This window comes from Scyliorhinus torazame, chromosome 20 (assembly GCF_047496885.1).
Source record: "Scyliorhinus torazame isolate Kashiwa2021f chromosome 20, sScyTor2.1, whole genome shotgun sequence".
Taxonomy (NCBI): Eukaryota; Metazoa; Chordata; class Chondrichthyes; order Carcharhiniformes; family Scyliorhinidae; genus Scyliorhinus; species Scyliorhinus torazame.
The window spans coordinates 24552090-24572979 of NC_092726.1; the positions used below are offsets into that span (position 1 = coordinate 24552090).

At 52.8% G+C, this 20890-nt stretch overlaps 1 protein-coding gene across 1 annotated transcript in view; it reads right to left on the minus strand.

The window, feature by feature from the left end:
* The window catches only part of LOC140397075 (myoferlin-like), a 183794-nt gene that overhangs the window by 28958 nt on the left and 133946 nt on the right, over positions 1-20890 (minus strand). Inside the window, exons 35-39 of the mRNA XM_072486107.1 lie at positions 16634-16729; positions 7029-7157; positions 5707-5862; positions 4631-4722; positions 3174-3344 (exon numbers count right to left, since the gene is read on the minus strand). Of these exons, the coding sequence (XP_072342208.1) occupies positions 3174-3344; positions 4631-4722; positions 5707-5862; positions 7029-7157; positions 16634-16729 (644 nt within the window). The remainder of the gene's footprint in view (positions 1-3173; positions 3345-4630; positions 4723-5706; positions 5863-7028; positions 7158-16633; positions 16730-20890) is intronic.

Consider the following 20890-nt stretch of genomic DNA (forward strand, 5'->3'; position numbering starts at 1 on the left):
CAGGTTGTTCAGTGAGGCAGGGGAAAGGTGTGCCTGTAAAGAGGAGTGAGGTAGTGAGGTGGAGGGAGGGCATCCCAGTGTCTGGGGCCCCAGATGGTGGGATGATAAAAAAAACTGGGGCTGCTCAAGTGGTTGAAAATTGGAGGAGCGCAGAGATCTGAGAGGGTTGTGAGGCTGGAGGAGATGGATGAGACCATGGAGAGACTTGAAAACAAGGCAGAGAAACTTTAAAATCAAGGTGTTGCTTGAGCCAGTGCGGGTCAGCGAGCATAGGGGGTGAGAGGGGAAATGGGACCCGGTGAGAGTTAAGGCTCGGGGCAGCAACTTTTTGCATGAGCTCAGGTTTACGGATAAAGAATATGGGAGACCAGCCAGGACTGAGTCAGTATGGTGGAGTCTGGAGGTGAGAAAGCGTGGACGAGGTAGATGAGCAGAGACGGCGGCGGAGGTTAGTGATGTTACGAAGACAGAAATAGGAAGTGTAAATATGAGGTTGGACATAGATCTGACATCGAGGACTGGCTTAATCTCCGACTGTTGCCACGGAGAGGGATGGAGTTGGTTGCCAGGGAATTGAATTTGAAGCAGGGACAACAATGGATATTAGATAGACAGTCTGGTAACTTAGCAACAGAAGAGGGGGTGGTGAGCTAGAGCTCTCAGTACCCCTCACACAGTGCAGCACTCCCTCAGTACTGACCCTCTGACAGTGCAGCACTCCCTCAGTACTGACCCTCTGGCAGTGCAGCACTCCCTCAGTACTGACCCTCTGACAGTGCAGCACTCCCTCAGTACTGACCCTCTGACAGTGCAGCGCTCCCTCAGTACTCACCCTCTGACAGTGCAGCACTCCCTCAGTACTGACCCTCTGACAGTGCAGCACTCCCTCAGTGCTGACCCTCTGACAGTGCAGCACTCCCTCAGTACTGACCCTCTGACAGTGCAGCACTCCCTCAGTACTGACCCTCTGGCAGTGCAGCACTCCCTCAGTACTGACCCTCTGGCAGTGCAGCACTCCCTCAGTACTGACCCTCTGACAGTGCAGCACTCCCTCAGTACTGACCAATTACAGTGCAGCGCTCCCTCAGTACTCACCCTCTGACAGTGCAGCACTCCCTCAGTACTGACCCTCTGACAATGCAGCACTCCCTCAGTACTGACCCTCTGACAGTGCAGCACTCCCTCAGTACTGACACTGACAGTGCAGCACTCACTCAGTACTGACCCTCTGACAGTGCAGCACTCCCTCAGTGCTGACCCTCTGACAGTGCAGCACTCCCTCAGTACTGACCCTCTGACAGTGCAGCACTCCCTCAGTACTGACCCTCTGACAGTGCAGCACTCCCTCAGTACTGACCCTCTGACAGTGCAGCATTTTCTCAGTACTGACCCTCTGACAGTGCAGCACTCCTCAGTACTGACCCTCTGACAGTGCAGCACTCCCTCAGTGCTGACCCTCTGACAGTGCAGCACTCCCTCAGTACTGACCCTCTGACAGTGCAGCACTCCCTCAGTACTGACCCTCTGACAGTGCAGCACTCCCTCAGTACTGACCCTCTGACAGTGCAACACTCCCTCAGTACTGACCCTCTGACAGTGCAGCACTCCCTCAGTACTGACCCTCTGACAGTGCAGCACTCCCTCAGTACTGACCCTCTGACAGTGCAGCACTCCCTCAGTATTGACCCTCTGACATGCGGCACTCCCTCAGTACTGACACTGACAGTGCAGCACTCACTCAGTACTGACCCTCTGACAGTGCTGCACTCCCTCAGTACTGACCCTCTGACAGTGCAGCACTCCCTCAGTACTGACCCTCTGACAGTGCAGCACTCCCTCAGTACTGACCCTCTGACAGTGCAGCATTCCCTCAGTACTGACCCTCTGACAGTGCAGCGCTCCCTCAGTACTGACCCTCTGACAGTGCAGCACTCCCTCAGTACTGACCCTCTGACAGTGCAGCACTCCCTCAGTACTGACCCTCTGACAGTGCAGCACTCCCTCAGTACTGACCCTCTGACAGTGCAACACTCCCTCAGTACTGACCCTCTGACAGTGCAGCACTCTCTCAGTACTGACCCTCTGACAGTGCAGCATTCCCTCAGTACTGACCCTCTGACAGTGCAGCACTCCCTCTGTACTGACCCTCTGACAGTGCAGCGCTCCCTCAGTACTGACCCTCTGACAGTGCAGCACTCCCTCAGTACTGACCCTCTGACAGTGCAGCACTCCCTCAGTACTGACCCTCTGACAGTGCAGTGCTCCCTCAGTACTGACCCTCTGACAGTGCAGCACTCCCACAGTACTGACCCTCTGACCTCTTTGCATGGCTTATGAGGAGAGACTAAATTGATTATGATTATAATCAATGTTTGGAAGAGTGAGAGGGGATCGCGTAGAAACTTCGTATAAAATTCTAACGGGATTGGACAGGGTATATTCAGAAAGAATGTTCCCGATGGTGGGGGAGTCCAGAACTACGGGTCAGAGTTTGAGGATAAGGGGTAAACCTTTTAGGACCGAGGTGAGGAAACATTTCTTCACCCAGAGAGTGGGCAGCACGGTAGCACAAGTGGCTAGCACTGTGGCTTCACAGCTCCAGGGTCCCAGGTTCGATTCCCCGCTGGGTCACTGTCTGTGCGGAATCTGCACTTTCTCCCCATGTCTTCGTGGGTTTCCTCCGGGTGCTCCGGTTTCCTCCCACAGTCCAAAGACGTGCAGGTCAGGTGGATTGGCCATGATCAATTGCCCTTCATGACCAAAAAGGTGAGGGGTTATTGGGTTACGGGGACAGGGTGGAAGTGAGGGCTTAAGTGGGTCGGTGCAGACTCTATGGGCCGAATGGCCTCCTTTTGCACTGTATGTTCTGTGGTGAATCTGTGGAATTCACTACCACAGAAAGTAGTTGAGGCCGAAACATTGTGTAAGTTCAGGAAGGAATTAGATTTAGCTCTTGGGGATAAAGGGATCAAGGGATATGGGGGGGAAGGCGGGATCAGGGTATTGATCAGCCATGATCATAATGAATGGCGGCGCAGATTCGAAGGGCCGAATGGCCTCCTCCTGCTTCTATTTTCTATGTTTCTCTCCTTTATACAAGTGCCAGTTGTTGTTGCCCAGCGGCACGTGGGTCTGGCGCCCGGCCCGAGGTTTGACGGTCTGCCCTGACTCACGTGCAGTATGTCCGTGGCAGGCCGCAGCAAGCCCCGAACCGCGACAGGAAGCGGTTTTCCAGGTCGACCACCGTCTCTCCGATTTTGTCATCCTGGCTGATCAGGTCGTAGTCGTACACCGCAACTCTGAGATCTTTATTCAGCGGGATGGTGGCGTAAAGCTGGAACATTCTGGGGGAAAGAACGTCCCAACCATTAGAAACAACCTCTGCCATTCTGCTTTCCAATTTTGCAACACAGTCTCCGCGGGCAGTGCCCGTCTCCTGGTCCCTCTCCAAACTCGCCAACCTGATAAAGATGCCGGCTGTCGCTCAGAATTCCAGAATTTCCGACTGGATTCATGAGCGACCGTGGAACCCCAACGTGGTCACCACCCCGTGGAAACGTCTTCTCTACGTCTGGCTTGTCAAACCCTGGCATGGTCTTAATGAACTAATCACAGGTCACCCCTTTGCCTTCTCTTTTCTCGGGAGATATCGGCCCCAGGCCAGTTAGTGAAGTACGAGACGGGAAACAAATACCTTTCTTGACACTAGGTTTAGGGTGCAGCATTATGTGTTATTTCCTACCTACCATATACCAGCGGTCTCTCTTTATAAGTGCTCTAGGCACTTAATTAAACAATGCCCTTCACCTTCAATTTTTTTTTTGTTTTAAATTTAGAGTGCCCAATTCATTTTTTCCAATTAAGGGGCAATTTAGCGCGGCCAACCCACCTATCTGCACATCTTTGGTGTGTGGGGGCGAAACCCACGCAAACACGGGGAGAATGTGCAAACTCCACACGGACAGTGACCCAGGGCTGGGAGGAACCCGGGTCCTCGGCGTGGTGAGGCAGCAATGCTTACCACTACTCCACCATGCTACCCGTATCTTAATATAACCATTAACAGAAGGGGCCCAGCCTGTTCGATCTCTCGTGAATCTATTGGTGTCGATCTGAGGGGAATGCAGGGAGGAACCTTCTTTTACACAGCAGGTGCTAATGACCTGTTGGTTTCCCAAGGAAATTGGATGGATAGAATGGGGGAATGGGACTGACTGGATTTCTCTACAGAGAGAGGGAGAGAGAGCTGGCTTGGACTAGATGTGCCAAATGGCCTCCTCTGTGCTGCGAATGATTACGTTCAACTGCCTGTTCACTCGGCCTTTGCTGCACCCCCACCAAGACTTGAGTGCCTCTCTCTCCTGACAGCGAGCGAGGTTAAATCCTGGTCTTGTGGAAAGGTAGAAATCATGTCAACACGGGGCAAAACCAACAAAGGGCAGGCCTCAATCGTATTTAACTCATCTGTTCATGTGTTTTGACACAGTGACATCAAGGTAGATGAAGGGGAACCGGTAGATGTGGTGTACTTGGATTTCCAAAAGGCCTTTGATAAGGCGCCACGTCAAAGGTTACGAAACAAGATAATGAACAGCTTGGTTTGTGGAGTAAAATTTAAGCAGCAACTTACTGGCCAAACACAGGGTTGAGGCTATTGGCAATGTAATGCTCGCGATCATCGACGAGCTCCTTTCCCAGCGAGATTTTAATGTACGGATCACACTACCAAAAGAAGAGGTACAGTCAATGTAAAGCATCTTTGATGAGTTTTTCCTGTTGGCAGTTCCCACCTTCTCGCAACCTGCAAATACAAACAGATTAGCCGACTGATTACTCCTGCTCTCTTGGGCCCCATGGTGTTTCACAGGAGTGTGGAACAAAGTTTGACGCCAATCTACATCGGGATATAATCAGGCAGGTGACCAATAGCTTGACGAAAGGTTTTAGGAATATCTTAAAGGATTAGAAGGAGAAAGAGAGAGAGGTGGAGAGGTTTAAGGGAAGACTTTGAGGGCTGAGGGCCTAGGTAACTGAGTGCCAATGACGGGGCAATGAATACATCAAGAGGCCTGAATCGGGCAGCACGGTGGTGCAGTGGTTAGCACTGCTGCCTCACAGCGCCGAGGTCCCAGGTTCAATCCCGGCCCCGGGTCACTGCCCGGGTGTAGTTTGCACATTCGCCCCGTGACTGCAAGGGTCTCACCCCAACAACACAAAGATGTGCAGGGTCAGTGGATTGGCCAGACGGAGCAACTGGAGAGAGGGATAATCACAAGTGTGGACCTGTAAAGACTTAATTATCTGCAAATGCTCGCATTCAAAGTATCGTCTTGCATCTTTCACTTGGTCTATATGTACGTTTCTGGAACCCACCTCTTCATTCACCTGAGGAAGGAGCAGTGTTCCAAAAGCTAGTGATTCGAAACAAACCTGTTGGACTTTAACCTGGTGTTGTAAGACTTCTTACTTTAAATATTTACCCAACTCCCTTTTGAGAGTTGCCTCTGAATCTGCTTCCGCCATCTTATCAGGCAGTGCGTTCCAGATCGTACTAACTCGCCATGTTAAAAATAAACCCCATATAAAGCACTGGCCAGCGTATTTCCCTTTCAGAAGCTGAGGGACCCATTGCGAATTTGTCGCATTTGACGTTCTTATCGCTCCGCGCAGAAGCTGTTCTCTTGCTCGTGAAAGCGGCACACATACCGACCCGGTCCGATCCTTCGGCTGGAGGCCCAGAGCACGGACAATGTAGACCCTCACTAAGCAGATCTGAGGCTCACTCGAAGGCAGCTGACGGAACTGCGATGGAGGCAGAGGCTTCGTGGGGTCATCCGGCAGGGGGTAGATTCGAAACGACCCCTAAAATAAAAAAGAGAAAAAATGAGGAGAAAAAAATGAGGAGGGAACGGAAAGGGAACGCAGGCTGACATTGAATTCCCAAGGTCAGTATGGAACAAGAAAAGGTTATTCAGCCCATCAAGGCCCATCAATGGACCATTCGGGCCATGCAAGTGTCAGGAAAGGACCTCCCCTTGACACTCTGCCATTGCTAAATTGCACACCAACATCCTGGGGGTTACCATTAACCAGATACTGAACTGGACCCAGCCATATAAATACTATGGCTACCAGAGCATGTCAGAGGCTGGGAATCCTGCGGAGAGTAACTCACCTCCTGACTCCCCAAAGCCTGTCCACCATCTACAAGGCACAAGTCAGGAGTGTAATGGAGTGTAACAACTCTCCACTTGCCTGGATGAGTGCAGCTCCCAACAACACTCAAGAAGCTCGACACCATCCAGGACAAAGCAGCCCCGCTTGATCGGCACCCCATCCACAAACACTCACTCCCTCCCCCACCGACGCACAGTGGCAGCCGTGTGTACCATCTACAAGATGCACTGCAGCAACTCACCAAGGCTCCTTAGCACCTTCCAAACCCACGACTTCTACCATTGAGAAGTACAAGGGCAGCAGGCACATGGGGAACACTATCACCTATAGGTTCCTCTCCAAGCCACTCACCATCCTTTCGTTTTAATAAATTTAGAGTACCCAATTCATTTTTTCCAATTAAGGGGTAATTTAGCATGGCCAATCCACCTACCCTGCACATCTTTGGGTTGTGGGGATGAGACCCACATAGACATGGGGAGAATGTGCAAACTCCACACGGGCAGTGACCCGGAGCCGGGATCGAACCCGGGACCTCGGCGCCGTGAGGCAGCAGCGCTAAATACTGCGCCACCGTGCTGCCCCAGTTGCATCTATATAGCGCCTTCAGCATAGTAACTCCAAACAGACAAAAATGGATGCGGGATGACTCAAGGGGGGCATGAAAAACTGGTGAGCAAAGGCCTGGTCAATGAGGCTTTAGGGAGCACCTTAAAGGTTCAGGGATGAAATTCCGCAGTTTAATGCCAGGGCAGCTGAAACATTGGGAATGGGGGATTTGGGAGCGTCTCTTGACCGATCAGCAGCTGAAAGGGACGACTGAATGATCAGCCAAACTCTTCACTGATTACCTTGAATTCGCCCACAACCATCGGTTCCTCGATATCCCCATACACTTGCCCTCGATATAGTTTGAACGTGTGGCAGAAATCTTGAAGCCTTTTGAACTGAGGCACATCTTCCAAAGGACACGGATAAATCTGCATAATGAGAGCCAGAGAGCGGGATGATAGACAGAGAGAAATTTGTTAAACGGAGAGAGAGAGAGAGAGAAAGACGTGATACCATGAGAGAGAGAGCGAGAGAGGGGAGGAGAGAGAGAGAGAATGCACGTGCACGAGAAAGTGGGGGAACAGGAGCGGCAGAGAGAAGGGAGTAGCAGAGAGAGAGAGACAGTGAGAGAAGCAGAGAAAGGGGTTGAGAGTGAATGGAGGCAGGCAAAAAAAGCAGAGCGGCAGAGAAAACGAGCGAGAAAGAGAGCGAGAGCAAGAAGGAGACGGGGATGGCGAGAGAAAGAGAGGGAGAGCGAGGGAAAGAGAGGGCGAGAAAGAGAGGGGGAGCAAAAAAAAGGGAGGGAGAGAAAGGGAGAAAGAGAGAGAGAAAGAGAGTGAGTGGGAGAAAGGGAGAGCAAGTGAGAGAGGGGGACATAAAGAGGGGCAAGCGAGAGACAGGGCGAGCAAGAGAGCCAAAGGGAAAGTGAGCGGGAGTAATAATAATTGTCACAAGTAGGCTTACATTAACACTGCAATGAAGTTACTGTGAAAATCCCCTAGTAGCCACACTCTGGCGCCTGTTCGGGTACTGTGGTAGTCTGTGTTAGAAGGATTACGGTACCTGGTAATGCCGGAATACCATTGGTGGAGAATGTACTTGTTCCCATTGGATAAGCTTGTATGTTTGCTCCGCCCTGCAAGGCGGAGTATAAGAGCCCGTGCCGCCCCAGCAGCTTTCTTCTGTACCTGCGCTGCTGGGGGAAACATCGAGCGTATTAAAGCCTTCAATTGTCTCCAAATTCGCTTCTGGAGTTATTGATCGTGCATCAATTTAATTCGCCAGTTTTTAAAGAATGGAGCTCCGAATCAAGCCGGAGTGTCTGCAACTCAGCCCCCACGCGGCAAACTCAGCGGCAACCTTCAAACACTGGCTGGCGTACTTCAACGGATATCTCGGGACGACCGAAAACACACCCACGGGAGAACAGAAACTACTAATTCTGCACTCGAGGGTGAGCCCAGAAATCTGCACCCTCATCGAGGACGCGAACGATTTTGATGCCACAATGGAGCTGCTGAAAGGACATTATATTCGCCCTGTAAACCAGATCTACGCCCAACATCTACTAGCGACGAGGCGACAAATCCCTGGTGAATCACTGGAAGAATTCTACCGTGCGCTCCTGATGTTGGGGGGAAATTGCAGCTGCCCGCAAGTTTCGACCACACAGAACTTTTGATCCGGGATGCTTTCGTTGCAGGTATGCTGTCCTCCCAAATCCGCCAGCGATTGCTGGAGAAAGAGACACTAGGCCTCAAGGAGGCACGGGCCCTTGCCGGCTCCCTGGATGTGGCCTCCCGGAATGCCCGCGCTTAATTCCCGACCGCATGGAACCCCCCCGCGGCATCTCCCATCCCCCCACAAGCTTGTGCTGCGAGAAGGCCTTGCAACCCCGGGGGCCCCGCTGCTATTTTTGCGGGCAAGCCAAGCACCCCTGACAGCGCCGTCCGGCCCGTTCATCCATCTGCAACGGATGCGGCAAAAAGGGCCACTTCATGGCGGTATGCCAGGCCCGGGCGGTCGCTGCGGTCTCCGGACGCGAATACGGACCACCACCACAACCCTCTCCACGGACCCCGTGCGGCCAGCGGGCACCGCCATCTTCCTCCTCCAGGGCCACGTGTGGCCTCCGGGCGCCGCCACCTTGTCCCGCGGACGCCACGTGCGATTGATGGGTGTCGCCATTTTGTGCACCCCCAGTCATGTGCGACCAGTGGGCGCCGCCATCTTGGATGGACTCCCAGGACCCCAGTTCGGCTGACCACACACCGCCCGAAGAGAACATCCAACTGCTACCACGATTAGCCTCGGTGACCCTGGACCAGTCTCGGCCCCGAACACTCTCGACTGCTACGACGACGGTGCTTATCAATGGGCATGAAACGTCCTGCCTAATCGACTCTGGGAGCACGGAGAGCTTCATACACCCCGACACGGTAAGACGCTGTTCTCTCCCGTCCACCCCGTTAATCAAAATATCTCCTTGGCCTCCGGATCTCACTCAGCAGTAGTAGCCAACCTCACGGTCCAGGGAAGGGAGTTCAAAAACTACCGACTCTACGTCCTTCCCCACCTCTGCGCGGCCACACTCCTAGGGTTGGATTTTCAGTGCAACCTCCAAAGTCTAACTTTCAAATTCGGCGGCCCTATAACCCCCTCACTGTCTGCAGCCTCGCGATCCTCAAGGTCAATCCGCCTTCCCTGTTTGCGAACCTCACCCCGGATTGCAAACCAGTCGCCAGCAGGAGCAAACTGTACAGTGCCCAGGACCGGATCTTTATTAGGTCAGAGGTCCAATGGTTACTGAGGGAAGGTGTCATTGAAGCTAGCAACAGCCCCCGGAGAGCTCAAGTAGTGGTTGTAAAGACCGGGGAGAAGCATAGGATGGTCATCGACTACTGTCAGACCATCAACAGGTTTACGCAGCACGACGTGTACCCTCTCCCCTGCATATCCGACCTGGTCAACAGGATCGCGCAATACAAGGTCTTTTCCACGGTGGATCTTAAGCCCGCCTACCACCAGCTCCCCATCCACACTAGTGACCGCAAATACACTGCTTTCGAAGCAGATGGGCGGCTCTACTACTTCTTAAGGGTTCCCTTCGGTGTCACTAATGGGGTTGCGGTCTTCCAACGAGAGATGGACCGAATGGTTGACCGGTACGGTTTGCGGGCCACATTCCCGTACCTCGATAATGTCACCATCTGCGGCCACGACCAGCAGGACCACGACACCAACCTCCGAAAATTCCTCCAGACCGCAAAAATCCTTAACCTCACATAGAACAAGGATAAATGCGTGTTCAGCACCGACCGCCTAGCCATCCTCGGCTACGTAGTGCGAAATGGAGTGATAGGCCCCTACCCTGAACGCATGCGCCCCCTTATGGAGTTCCCCTTCCCGCACTGCTCCAAGGCCCTGAAGCGCTGCCTAGGTTTTTTTTCCTACTATGCCCAGTGGGTCCCCAGCGTGCAGCCAAGGCCCGTCCACTGATCCAATCCACAGTTTTTCCCCTGTCGATAGAGGCCCGCCAGGCCTTCAGCCGCATCAAAGCAGACATTGCAAAGGCCGCGATGCATGCCATCGACGAGTCCCTCCCCTTCCAGGTCGAGAGCGACGCGTCCGACGTAGCTCTGGCGGCCACCCTCAACCAAGCAGGCAGACCCGTGGCCTTCTTCTCACGCACCCTCCACGCCTCCGAAATCCGCCGTTCCTCAGTCGAAAAGGGGGCCCAGGCCATAGTAGAAGCTGTGCGACATTGGAGGCATTACCTGGCCGGCAGGAGATTCACTCTCCTCACTGACCAACGGTAGGTTGCTTTCATGTTCGATTATGCACAGCGGGGCAAGATAAAAAAACAAGATCTTGCGGTGGAGGATTGAACTCTCTACCCACAACTATGAGATCTTGTATCGTCCCGGGAAGCTAAACGAGCCTCCTGATGCCCTATCCCCGTGGCACATGTGCCAACGCACAAGTGGACCGCCTCCGAGCCCTCCACGAGGACCTCTGCCACCCCGGGGTCACTCGATTTTTCCACTTCCTCGAGACTCGCAACCTGCCCTACTCCATCGAGGAGGTCAGGACCGCCACCAGGAATTGCCAAATCTGCGCGGAATGCAAGCCGCACTTCTACAGGCCAGAGAAAGCGCACCTGATAAAGACTTCCTGTCCCTTTGAACACCTCAGTATGGATTTCAAAGGCCCCCTCCCCTCCACTGACCGCAACACGTACTTCCTGAACGTGATTGACGAGTACTCCCGGTTCCCATTCGTCATTCCCTGCCCCGACATGACCGCAACCACCGTCATAAAAGCCCTCCATAGTATCTTTACGCTGTTCGGTTTCCCCGCCTACATACACAGTGATGGGGGTCCTCCTTTATGAGCGACGAACTGCGTCAATTCCTGCTCAGCAAGGGCATTGCCTCGAGCAGGACGACCAGTTACAAACCCCGGGGAAACGGACAGGTAGAGAGGGAGAACGGAATGGTCTGGAAGACCGTCCTACTGGCCCTGCGGTCCAGGAATCTCCCAGTTTCCCACTGGCAGGAAGTCTTCCCGGATGCCCTCCACTCCATCCGGTCACTGCTGTGTACCACGACCAACCAAACACCTCACGAACGTCTCCTTGTCTTCCCCAGGAAGTCCTCCTCTGGGACCTCACTCCCGACCTGGCTGGCAGCTCCCAGACCCATCCTGCTCCGAAAACACGTGCGGCCGCACAAATCGGACTTATTGGTCGAGAGGGTCCATCTCCTCCACGCTAACCCTCAGTACCCCGACGGCCGACACAATACGGTCTCCCTACGGGACCTGGCGCCCGCTGGATCCCCCCCCCCCCCCTGCCACCAGTCCCACCCTCCCTCCCACCGGCGCACCCCACAGCTGCCCCCTTCCCAGGTCAGTCGGTCCTTCCACCGGCCCCGTCTAGGGGTGATGAAGCTGCCACAGAAGCCAAAACCACGCTCCCGGAGTCACAGACGCCCGAACCTCCACCGGCATCACCACCAAAGCTACGTCAATCGCAGAGGATGCCCAGGGCCCCCGATCGACTAATTGCTTCATTTTGAAATGTACATTATTGTTGTGAATAGTTAAGCTGTAATGAGGCAAAACGCTGTACAGAGGTATTACGGTACCTTCATAACTGTAACTTCTACCACTTTACCACATTGTAATACGAAGCCATCACCCCCGCCGGACTCTTTTTTAACAGGGGGTGAATGTGGTAGTCTGTGTTAGGAGGATTACGGTACCTGGTAATGCCGGAATGCCATTGGCGGAGAATGTACTCATTCCCATTGGTTAAGCCTGTACGTTAGCTCCGCCCTGCAAGGCGGGGTATAAGAGCCCGTGCCGCCCCAGCAGCTTTCTTCTGTACCTGCGCTGCTGGGGGAAACATCTAGCGTATTAAAGCCTTCAATTGTCTCCAATCTCGCTTCAGGAGTTATTGATCGTGCATCAGGTACACAGAGGGAGAACTCACAATGTCCAATTCACCGAACAGCACGTCTTTGGACTGTGGGAGGAAACCGGAGCACCCGGAGGACACCCACGCAGACATGGGGAGAACGTGCAGACTCCGCACAGACAGTGACCCAAGCCGGGAATCGAACCCGGGACCCTGGAGCTGTGAGGCAGCAGTGCTGTGCTACCGTGCTGCCATCCTGAAGTGTGGATCCGGTTTAGGTCCATCCAATGTTTTTCACAAAGGTTTATCAATGCCCGCCTTCACGGCACGGAGGACCTGGGTTCGACCCACTGCTGCCTGGCTAGCCAACCTCGGGTCCCATGTTTGATGATTCCCCTGTCACGACAGTAGACAGAAATCATAGAATCCCTAAAGTGCAGAAGGCGGTCATTGAGCCTCTCGGTTCCGCACCGACCCTCCAAAAGAGCAGGCCACCTAGGCCCACGCACCCTCCCGATCCCCCATAACCCCAACTAAACTTTCAGACAGGCACTAAAATCTCATCGCCACTTACAGAGCGAGGCTGGGACGTGGCCGGGGAGGGATGTGAAATCAAGGAGGAGGATTTGTGAGGCGTTGTGAGATCTGGAGCCAACGTGAGTCAGCGAACACAGGGCAAGAGGCCGGCTGACTGCTGACGGGAGCTTGGTGAATTTGGCCCAGGTCACTGTAAAGGGCAGGCAGTCAGTGCAGGAATCCCCTGTGGTTGTCCCCCTCTCGAACAGATATACCCCTTTGGATACTGTCGGGGGGATAGCCTATCAGGGGAAAACAGCAGCAGCCAGAGCAGTGGCACCACGGCTGGCTCTGATGTTCAGAAGGGAGGGTCAAAGCGCAGAAGAGTAATAGTAATAGGGGACTCTATAGTCAGGGGCACAGATAGGCGCTTCTGTGGACGTGAAAGAGACTCCAGGATGGTATGTTGCCTCCCTGGTGCCAGGGTCCAGGATGTCTCCGAACGGGTAGAGGGAATCCTCAAGGGGGAGGGCAAACAAGCAGAGGTCGTTGTACATATTGGTACTAACGACATAGGCAGGAAGGGGCATGAGGTCCTGCAGCAGGAGTTCAGGGAGCTAGGCAGAAAGTTAAAAGACAGGACCTCGAGGGTTGTAATCTCGGGATTACTCCCTGTGCCACGTGCCAGTGAGGCTAGAAATAGGAAGATAGAGCAGATAAACACGTGGCTAAACAGCTGGTGTAGGAGGGAGGGTTTCCATTATCTGGACCACTGGGAGCTCTTCCGGGGCAGGTGTGACCTGTATAAGAAGGACGGGTTGCATCTAAACCGGAGAGGCATAAATATCCTGGCCGCGAGGTTTGCTAGTGTCACACGGGAGGGTTTAAACTAGTATGGCAGGGGGGTGGGCACGGGAGCAATAGGTCAGAAGGTGAGAGCATTGAGGGAGAACTAGGGAATAGGGACAGTGTGGCTCTGAGGCAGAGCAGACGGGGAGAAGTTGCTGAACACAGCGGGTCTGGTGGCCTGAAGTGCATATGTTTTAATGCAAGGAGCATTACGGGTAAGGCAGATGAACTTAGAGCTTGGATTACTACTTGGAACTATGATGTTGTTGCCATTACAGAGACCTGGTTGAGGGAAGGGCAGGATTGGCAGCTAAACGTTCCAGGATTTAGATGTTTCAGGCGGGATAGAGGGGGATGTAAAAGGGGAGGTGGAGTTGCGCTACTTGTTCAGGAGAATATCACAGCTATACTGCGAGAGGACACCTCAGAGGGCAGTGAGGCTATATGGGTAGAGATCAGGAATAAGAAGGGTGCAGTCACAATGTTGGGGGTATACTACAGGCCTCCCAACAGCCAGCGGGAGATAGAGGAGCAGATAGGTAGACAGATTTTGGAAAAGAGTAAAAACAACAGGGTTGTGGTGATGGGAGACTTCAACTTCCCCAATATTGACTGGGACTCACTTAGTGCCAGGGGCTTAGACGGGGCGGAGTTTGTAAGGAGCATCCAGGAGGGCTTCTTAAAACAATATGTAAACAGTCATACTAGGGAAGGGGCGGTACAGGACCTGGTATTGGGGAATGAGCCCGGCCAGGTGGTAGATGTTTCAGTAGGGGAGCATTTCGGTAACAGTGACCACAATTCAGTAAGTTTTAAAGTACTGGTGGACAAGGATAAGAGTGGTCCGAGGATGAATGTGCTAAATTGGGGGAAGGCTAATTATAACAATATTAGGCGGGAACTGAAGAACATAGATTGGGGGCGGATGTTTGAGGGCAAATCAACATCTGACATGTGGGAGGCTTTCAAGTGTCAGTTGAAAGGAATACAGGACCGGCATGTTCCTGTGAGGAAGAAAGATAAATACGGCAATTTTCGGGAACCTTGGATGACGAGTGATATTGTAGGCTTCGTCAAAAAGAAAAAGGAGGCATTTGTCAGGGCTAAAAGGCTGGGAACAGACGAAGCCTGTGTGGCATATAAGGAAAGTAGGAAGGAACTTAAGCAAGGAGTCAGGAGGGCTAGAAGGGGTCACGAAAAGTCATTAGCAAATAGGGTTAAGGAAAATCCCAAGGCTTTTTACACGTACATAAAAAGCAAGAGGGTAGCCAGGGAAAGGGTTGGCCCACTGAAGGATAGGCAAGGGAATCTATGTGTGGAGCCAGAGGAAATGGGCGAGGTACTAAATGAATACTTTGCATCAGTATTCACCAAAGAGAAGGAATTGGTAGATGTTGAGTCTGGAGAAGGGGGTGTAGATAGCCTGGGTCACATTGTGATCCAAAAAGACGAGTGTTGGGTGTCTTAAAAAATATTAAGGTAGATAAGTCCCCAGGGCCTGATGGGATCTACCCCAGAATACTGAAGGAGGCTGGAGAGGAAATTGCTGAGGCCTTGACAGAAATCTTTGGATCCTCGCTGTCTTCAGGGGATGTGCCGGAGGACTGGAGAATAGCCAATGTTGTTCCTCTGTTTAAGAAGGGTAGCAAGGATAATCCCGGGAACTACAGGCCGGTGAGCCTTACGTCAGTGGTAGGGAAATTACTGGAGAGAATTCTTAGAGACAGGATCTACTCCCATTTGGAAGCAAATGGACGTATTAGTGAGAGGCAGCACGGTTTTGTGAAGGGGAGGTCGTGTCTCACTAACTTGATAGAGTTTTTCGAGGAGGTCACTAAGATGATTGATGCAGGTAGGGCAGTAGATGTTGTCTATATGGACTTCAGTAAGGCCTTTGACAAGGTCCCTCATGGTAGACTAGTACAAAAGGTGAAGTCACGCGGGATCAGGGGTGAACTGGCAAGGTGGATACAGAACTGGCTAGGCCATAGAAGGCAGAGGGTAGCAATGGAGGGATGCTTTTCTAATTGGAGGGCTGTGACCAGTGGTGTTCCACAGGGATCAGTGCTGGGACCTTTGCTCTTTGTAGTATATATAAATGATTTGGAGGAAAATGTAACTGGTCTGATTAGTAAGTTTGCAGACGACACAAAGGTTGGTGGAATTGCGGATAGCGATGAGGACTGTCTGAGGATACAGCAGGATTTAGATTGTCTGGAGACTTGGGCGGAGAGATGGCAGATGGAGTTTAATCCGGACAAATGTGAGGTAATGCATTTTGGAAGGTCTAATGCAGGTAGGGAATATACAGTGAATGGTAGAACCCTCAAGAGTATTGAAAGTCAAAGAGATCTAGGAGTACAGGTCCACAGGTCATTGAAAGGGGCAACACAGGTGGAGAAGGTAGTCAAGAAGGCATACGGCATGCTTGCCTTCATTGGCCGGGGCATTGAGTATAAGAATTGGCAAGTCATGTTGCAGCTGTATAGAACCTTAGTTAGGCCACACTTGGAGTATAGTGTTCAATTCTGGTCGCCACACTACCAGAAGGATGTGGAGGCTTTAGAGAGGGTGCAGAAGAGATTTACCAGAATGTTGCCTGGTATGGAGGGCATTAGCTATGAGGAGCGGTTGAATAAACTCGGTTTGTTCTCACTGGAACGAAGGAGGTTGAGGGGCGACCTGATAGAGGTATACAAAATTATGAGGGGCATAGACAGAGTGGATAGTCAGAGGCTTTTCCCCAGGGTAGAGGGGTCAATTACTAGGGGGCATAGGTTTAAGGTGAGAGGGGCAAGGTTTAGAGTAGATGTACGAGGCAAGTTTTTTACGCAGAGGGTAGTGGGTACCTGGAACTCGCTACCGGAGGAGGTAGTGGAAGCAGGGACGATAGGGACATTTAAGGGGCATCTTGACAAATATATGAATAGGATGGGAATAGAAGGATATGGACCCAGGAAGTGTAGAAGATTGTAGTTTAGTCGGGCAGTATGGTCGGCACGGGCTTGGAGGGCCGAAGGGCCTGTTCCTGTGCTGTACATTTCTTTGTTCTTTGTTTGTTTGTAATGCTCCCAAAAGTCTGAGGAATAGTAGGGCCCAGAGATGAAAAAGCCCCCTTACCTGTATCGTATCGTAGCCCTGCATCAGATAGTCCGTGTAATCGTGCTCCCCGGTCGAGGCGTAGAATTTACACCACCAATCAATGGCGTTATCTTCCTTGAAGAAAAGCAAACAGAAGTATATTATCGGTACTATGTTTGCGGCAAAGCTTTCCAAAGCAGCGTTTGAATACAGAAACAAGCCGTCAGGTGACATTCCCAGTGAGGCCGAAGAGCGCAGAAGGAGGCCATTCGGCCAACCACGAATGTGCCAGCTCTTTGAGAGAGCTGTCCAATCTGTCACACTCTCCCGACAGCCCTGCCAAATTTTCCTTTTCCATGACTTCCCCTGTAGCCACCTAAATTGGCCAACTCCCGATTTAAAATGGCGAACGGCAAAGGCTGATGGGAAAGTCAGCCAACACAGGCAGAAACCAGCAGGTGTGGGTTTGCTGTGTATTTAACTATGCAAAAGCCCAGACAGCATCGATACCAGCGACCATCAGCATAACAATGTAGCAGCCATCTACATACTGATGAGCAATGCCCGGGAACAATGGCAACATTTGGGACACTCAAAACTAAGCCAGACTCCCCGGCGCCAACAGGACCCAACACAAAAGAGGTTAACGAACACCTCAAGACCGCCCATCGATCAGGGAACCGCTCCAGTATTGGAGAAATCGAACCAAGCGATTGGAACAAAGTCCAATCACTTGGAACCAGGTACAGGGTCCGCCCCGAAAGGCGGGAAGCCCCTGGGGACTATAAGAGTTAAGCCCCAAGTTCAAATCGCTCTCTTCATCTCTTCGTCCTGCCCGGGTCACCCAGCAACGCGAACCAACCGGTGCAGTGACCACCGAAAGAAGTAAGTCTTAATTCAACGTTCGCTACGAGATAGGCGCTCCTAGCTACCAATCCGTACCAACTTCGAATCCCGCAGGCTCAGAACCCGAACAAAAGGCCATTTGTTCCCCTGACCTGGTGGGCCAGTCCGAAGTTAAGTATAGGCCTGTTAGTTATAGAAGTAGCTTAGATGTAGAATTTGTGCATGAGTAGCGATTACTGTGTATAATAAATGTGCTTTGATTTGAATCTTACTAATCGGTGTATTGGGTTATTGATCATTACTAGGACTTGAACCTCGTGGCGGTATCATAAAGATACCTGGCGAGACTTCCGGGTGCGGCGATGACCCGCTAAGTCGCATGTTTCGGCACCTCCCATTGAAACTGACTTTTGGGCTCTTATTAGGAGCCCCAACTGCAATTATTAACGGCCAAAATCATTGTGCGGTGAAATAGGAGGGAATCCCCCCGGATAAATATGGATAAAGGAGAGGATAGCGGCCGGATTGCAGTGGATCCACTGGAGCAGCGGCAAGGAAGGGAAGCTCGAAGCAAGATGGCGTTGGAAGGTGGCTGTTTGGTATGGGGCCCGGAGCAACAAGAGTTCCTGCGGCGCTGTGTGGAAGAGCTGAAGAAGGAGGTGTTGGCCCCGATGCTACAGGCGATTGAAGGGCTAAAGGAGGCGCAGAGGACCCAGGAGTTGGAGCTTCGGGTCGTGAAGGCAAAGGCTGCGGAGAATGAGGATGAAATACAGGGCCTGGTGGTAAGGACAGAGACGCACGAGGCACAGCACAAAAGGTGTGTGGAGAGGTTGAAAGCCCTGGAGAATAACTCGAGGAGGAAGAATTTAAGAGTCTTGGGTCTTCCCGAAGGCCCAGAGGGGGCGGACGTCTGGGCATATGTGAGCACGTTGCTTCACTCGCTAATGGGATCGGAGGCCCCGACGGGCCCTTTGGAGGTGGAGGGAGCTTATCGAGTTCTGGCGCGAAGACCAAAGGCAGGAGAAATACCTCGAGCCATAGTGGTGAGGTTTCACCGCTACAATGATAGAGAGATGGTTCTAAGATGGGCGAAGAAAACTCGGAGCTGCAGGTGGGAGAACGCGGTGATCCGCGTGTACCAGGATTGGAGTGCGGAGGTGGCGAGAAGGAGGGCAAGTTTTAACCGGGCCAAGGGGGTGCTCCACAAAAAGGTTAAATTTGGAATGTTGCAGGCGGCGAGACTGTGGGTCACACACCAAGGGAAGCACCACTACTTTGAGACGGCAGAAGAGGCGTGGACATTTATTGTGAACGAGAAGCTGGAATAGTCTGACGAGAGAAAAAGCTTCTGTAATAAAGTGGTGGGGTGATTATGTGGGACGAGGAAGGGGAAGGGGGGGGAATTTTTTCAATTTTGTAACTTTTCTCTTTTTCCCTCGTGGGGGGGGGGGGGGGGGGGGAGTATGGGGAACTGTGGGTGGCGGTGGGAAGGAACGGGGAAGGAGAAGGGAACTGCGCCATCAGGGGCGGGGCCGAGTGGGAAACGCGGGCTTTGCTCCCGCGCTATGGTGATTGTGGCGGGAACGGGGACGCAAGACGTAGGGGGCATCGCACAATGAGGGGCCGAGGACAAACGGGGGAAGCTGAGGTCAGCCAGAGTTTGCTGACTTCTGGGAGCACATGGGGGGTGCAACTACGCTAGAAAGGGATCTAGCGGAGGGGGGTGGGGGGGGGGGGGGGAGTTAACTGGGTTGCTGCTGCTGAGGGGAAGGGGGAGCTGTTATGGGGCGGGGTGGTCGGGACGGGAGAGCACTGTCGGTGGGATATACGGGTACGTGGGAACCGGGTGAGGAGCTGGGTTAGAAAAGGGGATGGCTAGTCGACATGGGGGGGGCGGGGTAAAGAGCCCCCCAACCCAGTTGATCACGTGGAACGTGAGAGGGCTGAATGGGCCGATTAAAAGGGCGCGGGTACTCGCACACCTAAAGAAATTAAAGGCAGATGTGGTCATGTTGCAGGAGACACACCTGAAACTGGCAGATCAGGTTAGACTACGTAAAGGATGGGTGGGGCAGGTGTTCCATTCGGGCTTAGATGCGAAGAATGGGAGGGTGGCTATTTTAGTGGGGAAACGGGTACTGTTTGAGGCAAAGACCATAGTGGCGGACAGTGGGGGTAGATACGTGATGGTGAGTGGCAGATTGCAAGGGGAGGCGGTGGTTCTGGTGAATGTATACGCCCCAAACTGGGATGATGTAAACTTCATGAAGCGTATGCTGGGGCGTATCCCGGACCTGGAGGCGGGAAAGCTGGTAATGGGGGGAGACGTCAATACGGTGCTTGATCCAGGGCTGGACCGGTCTAGGTCTAAGACCGGGAGGAGGCCGGCAGCGGCCAGGGTGCTTAAGGACTTCATGGAGCAGATGGGAGGAGTAGACCCCTGGAGATTTATTAGGCCTAGGAGTAAGGAGTTTTCATTTTTCTCCCATGTTCACAAGGTGTATTCACGGATAGACTTTTTTGTCCTGGGAAGGGCAATGATTCCGAAGGTGACAGGGACGGAGTACATGGCCATAGCCATTTCGGACCACGCTCCACATTGGGTAGATCTGGAGGTAGGAGAGGAAAAGGAGCAGCACCCACTCTGGAGATTGGATATGGGGTTGTTGGCGGATGAGGGGGTAAGTCTAAGGGTGAGGGGGTGTATCAAAAGGTACCTGGAGCTTAATGATAACGGAGAGGTCCAGGTGGGAGTGGTCTGGGAGGCGCTGAAGGCGGTGGTTAGAGGGGAGCTGATATCCATAAGGGCCCATAAAGGGAAGCAAGAGAGCAAAGAAAGGGAGCGACTGTTGAGAGAACTTCTGAGGGTAGACAGGCAATATGCAGAGGCTCCGGAGGAGGGACAGTACAGGGAAAGACAAAGGCTACATATGGAATTTGACCTGCTGACCACGGGCAAGGCAGAAGCACAGTGGAGGAGGGCACAGGGAGTACAGTATGAGTATGGAGAGAAGGCGAGCCGGTTACTGGCCCAACAACTGAGGAAGAGGGGAGCGGCGAGGGATGAGGAAGGTGAGATGGAACGGGGAGCGGAGGGGGTGAATGGGGTGTTTAAGGCATTCTACGATAGGCTGTATAAGGCTCAGCCCACGGAAGGGAAGGAGGGAATGATGCACTTCCTAGGTCGGCTGAAATTCCCGAAGGTGGAGGAGGAGGAGAGGGCGGGACTGGGAGCACGGATTGAGGTGGAAGAGGTGGTAAAGGAGATTGGGAGCATGCAGGCGGGGAAGGCCCCGGGACCGGATGGGTTCCCGGTGGAATTTTATAGGAAATACATGGACCTACTGGCCCCGCTTTTGATGAGAACCTTTAATGAGGCCAGGGAAAGGGGGAAGTTGCCCCCGACTATGTCGGAGGCGACGATATCATTACTCTTAAAGAAGGAAAAAG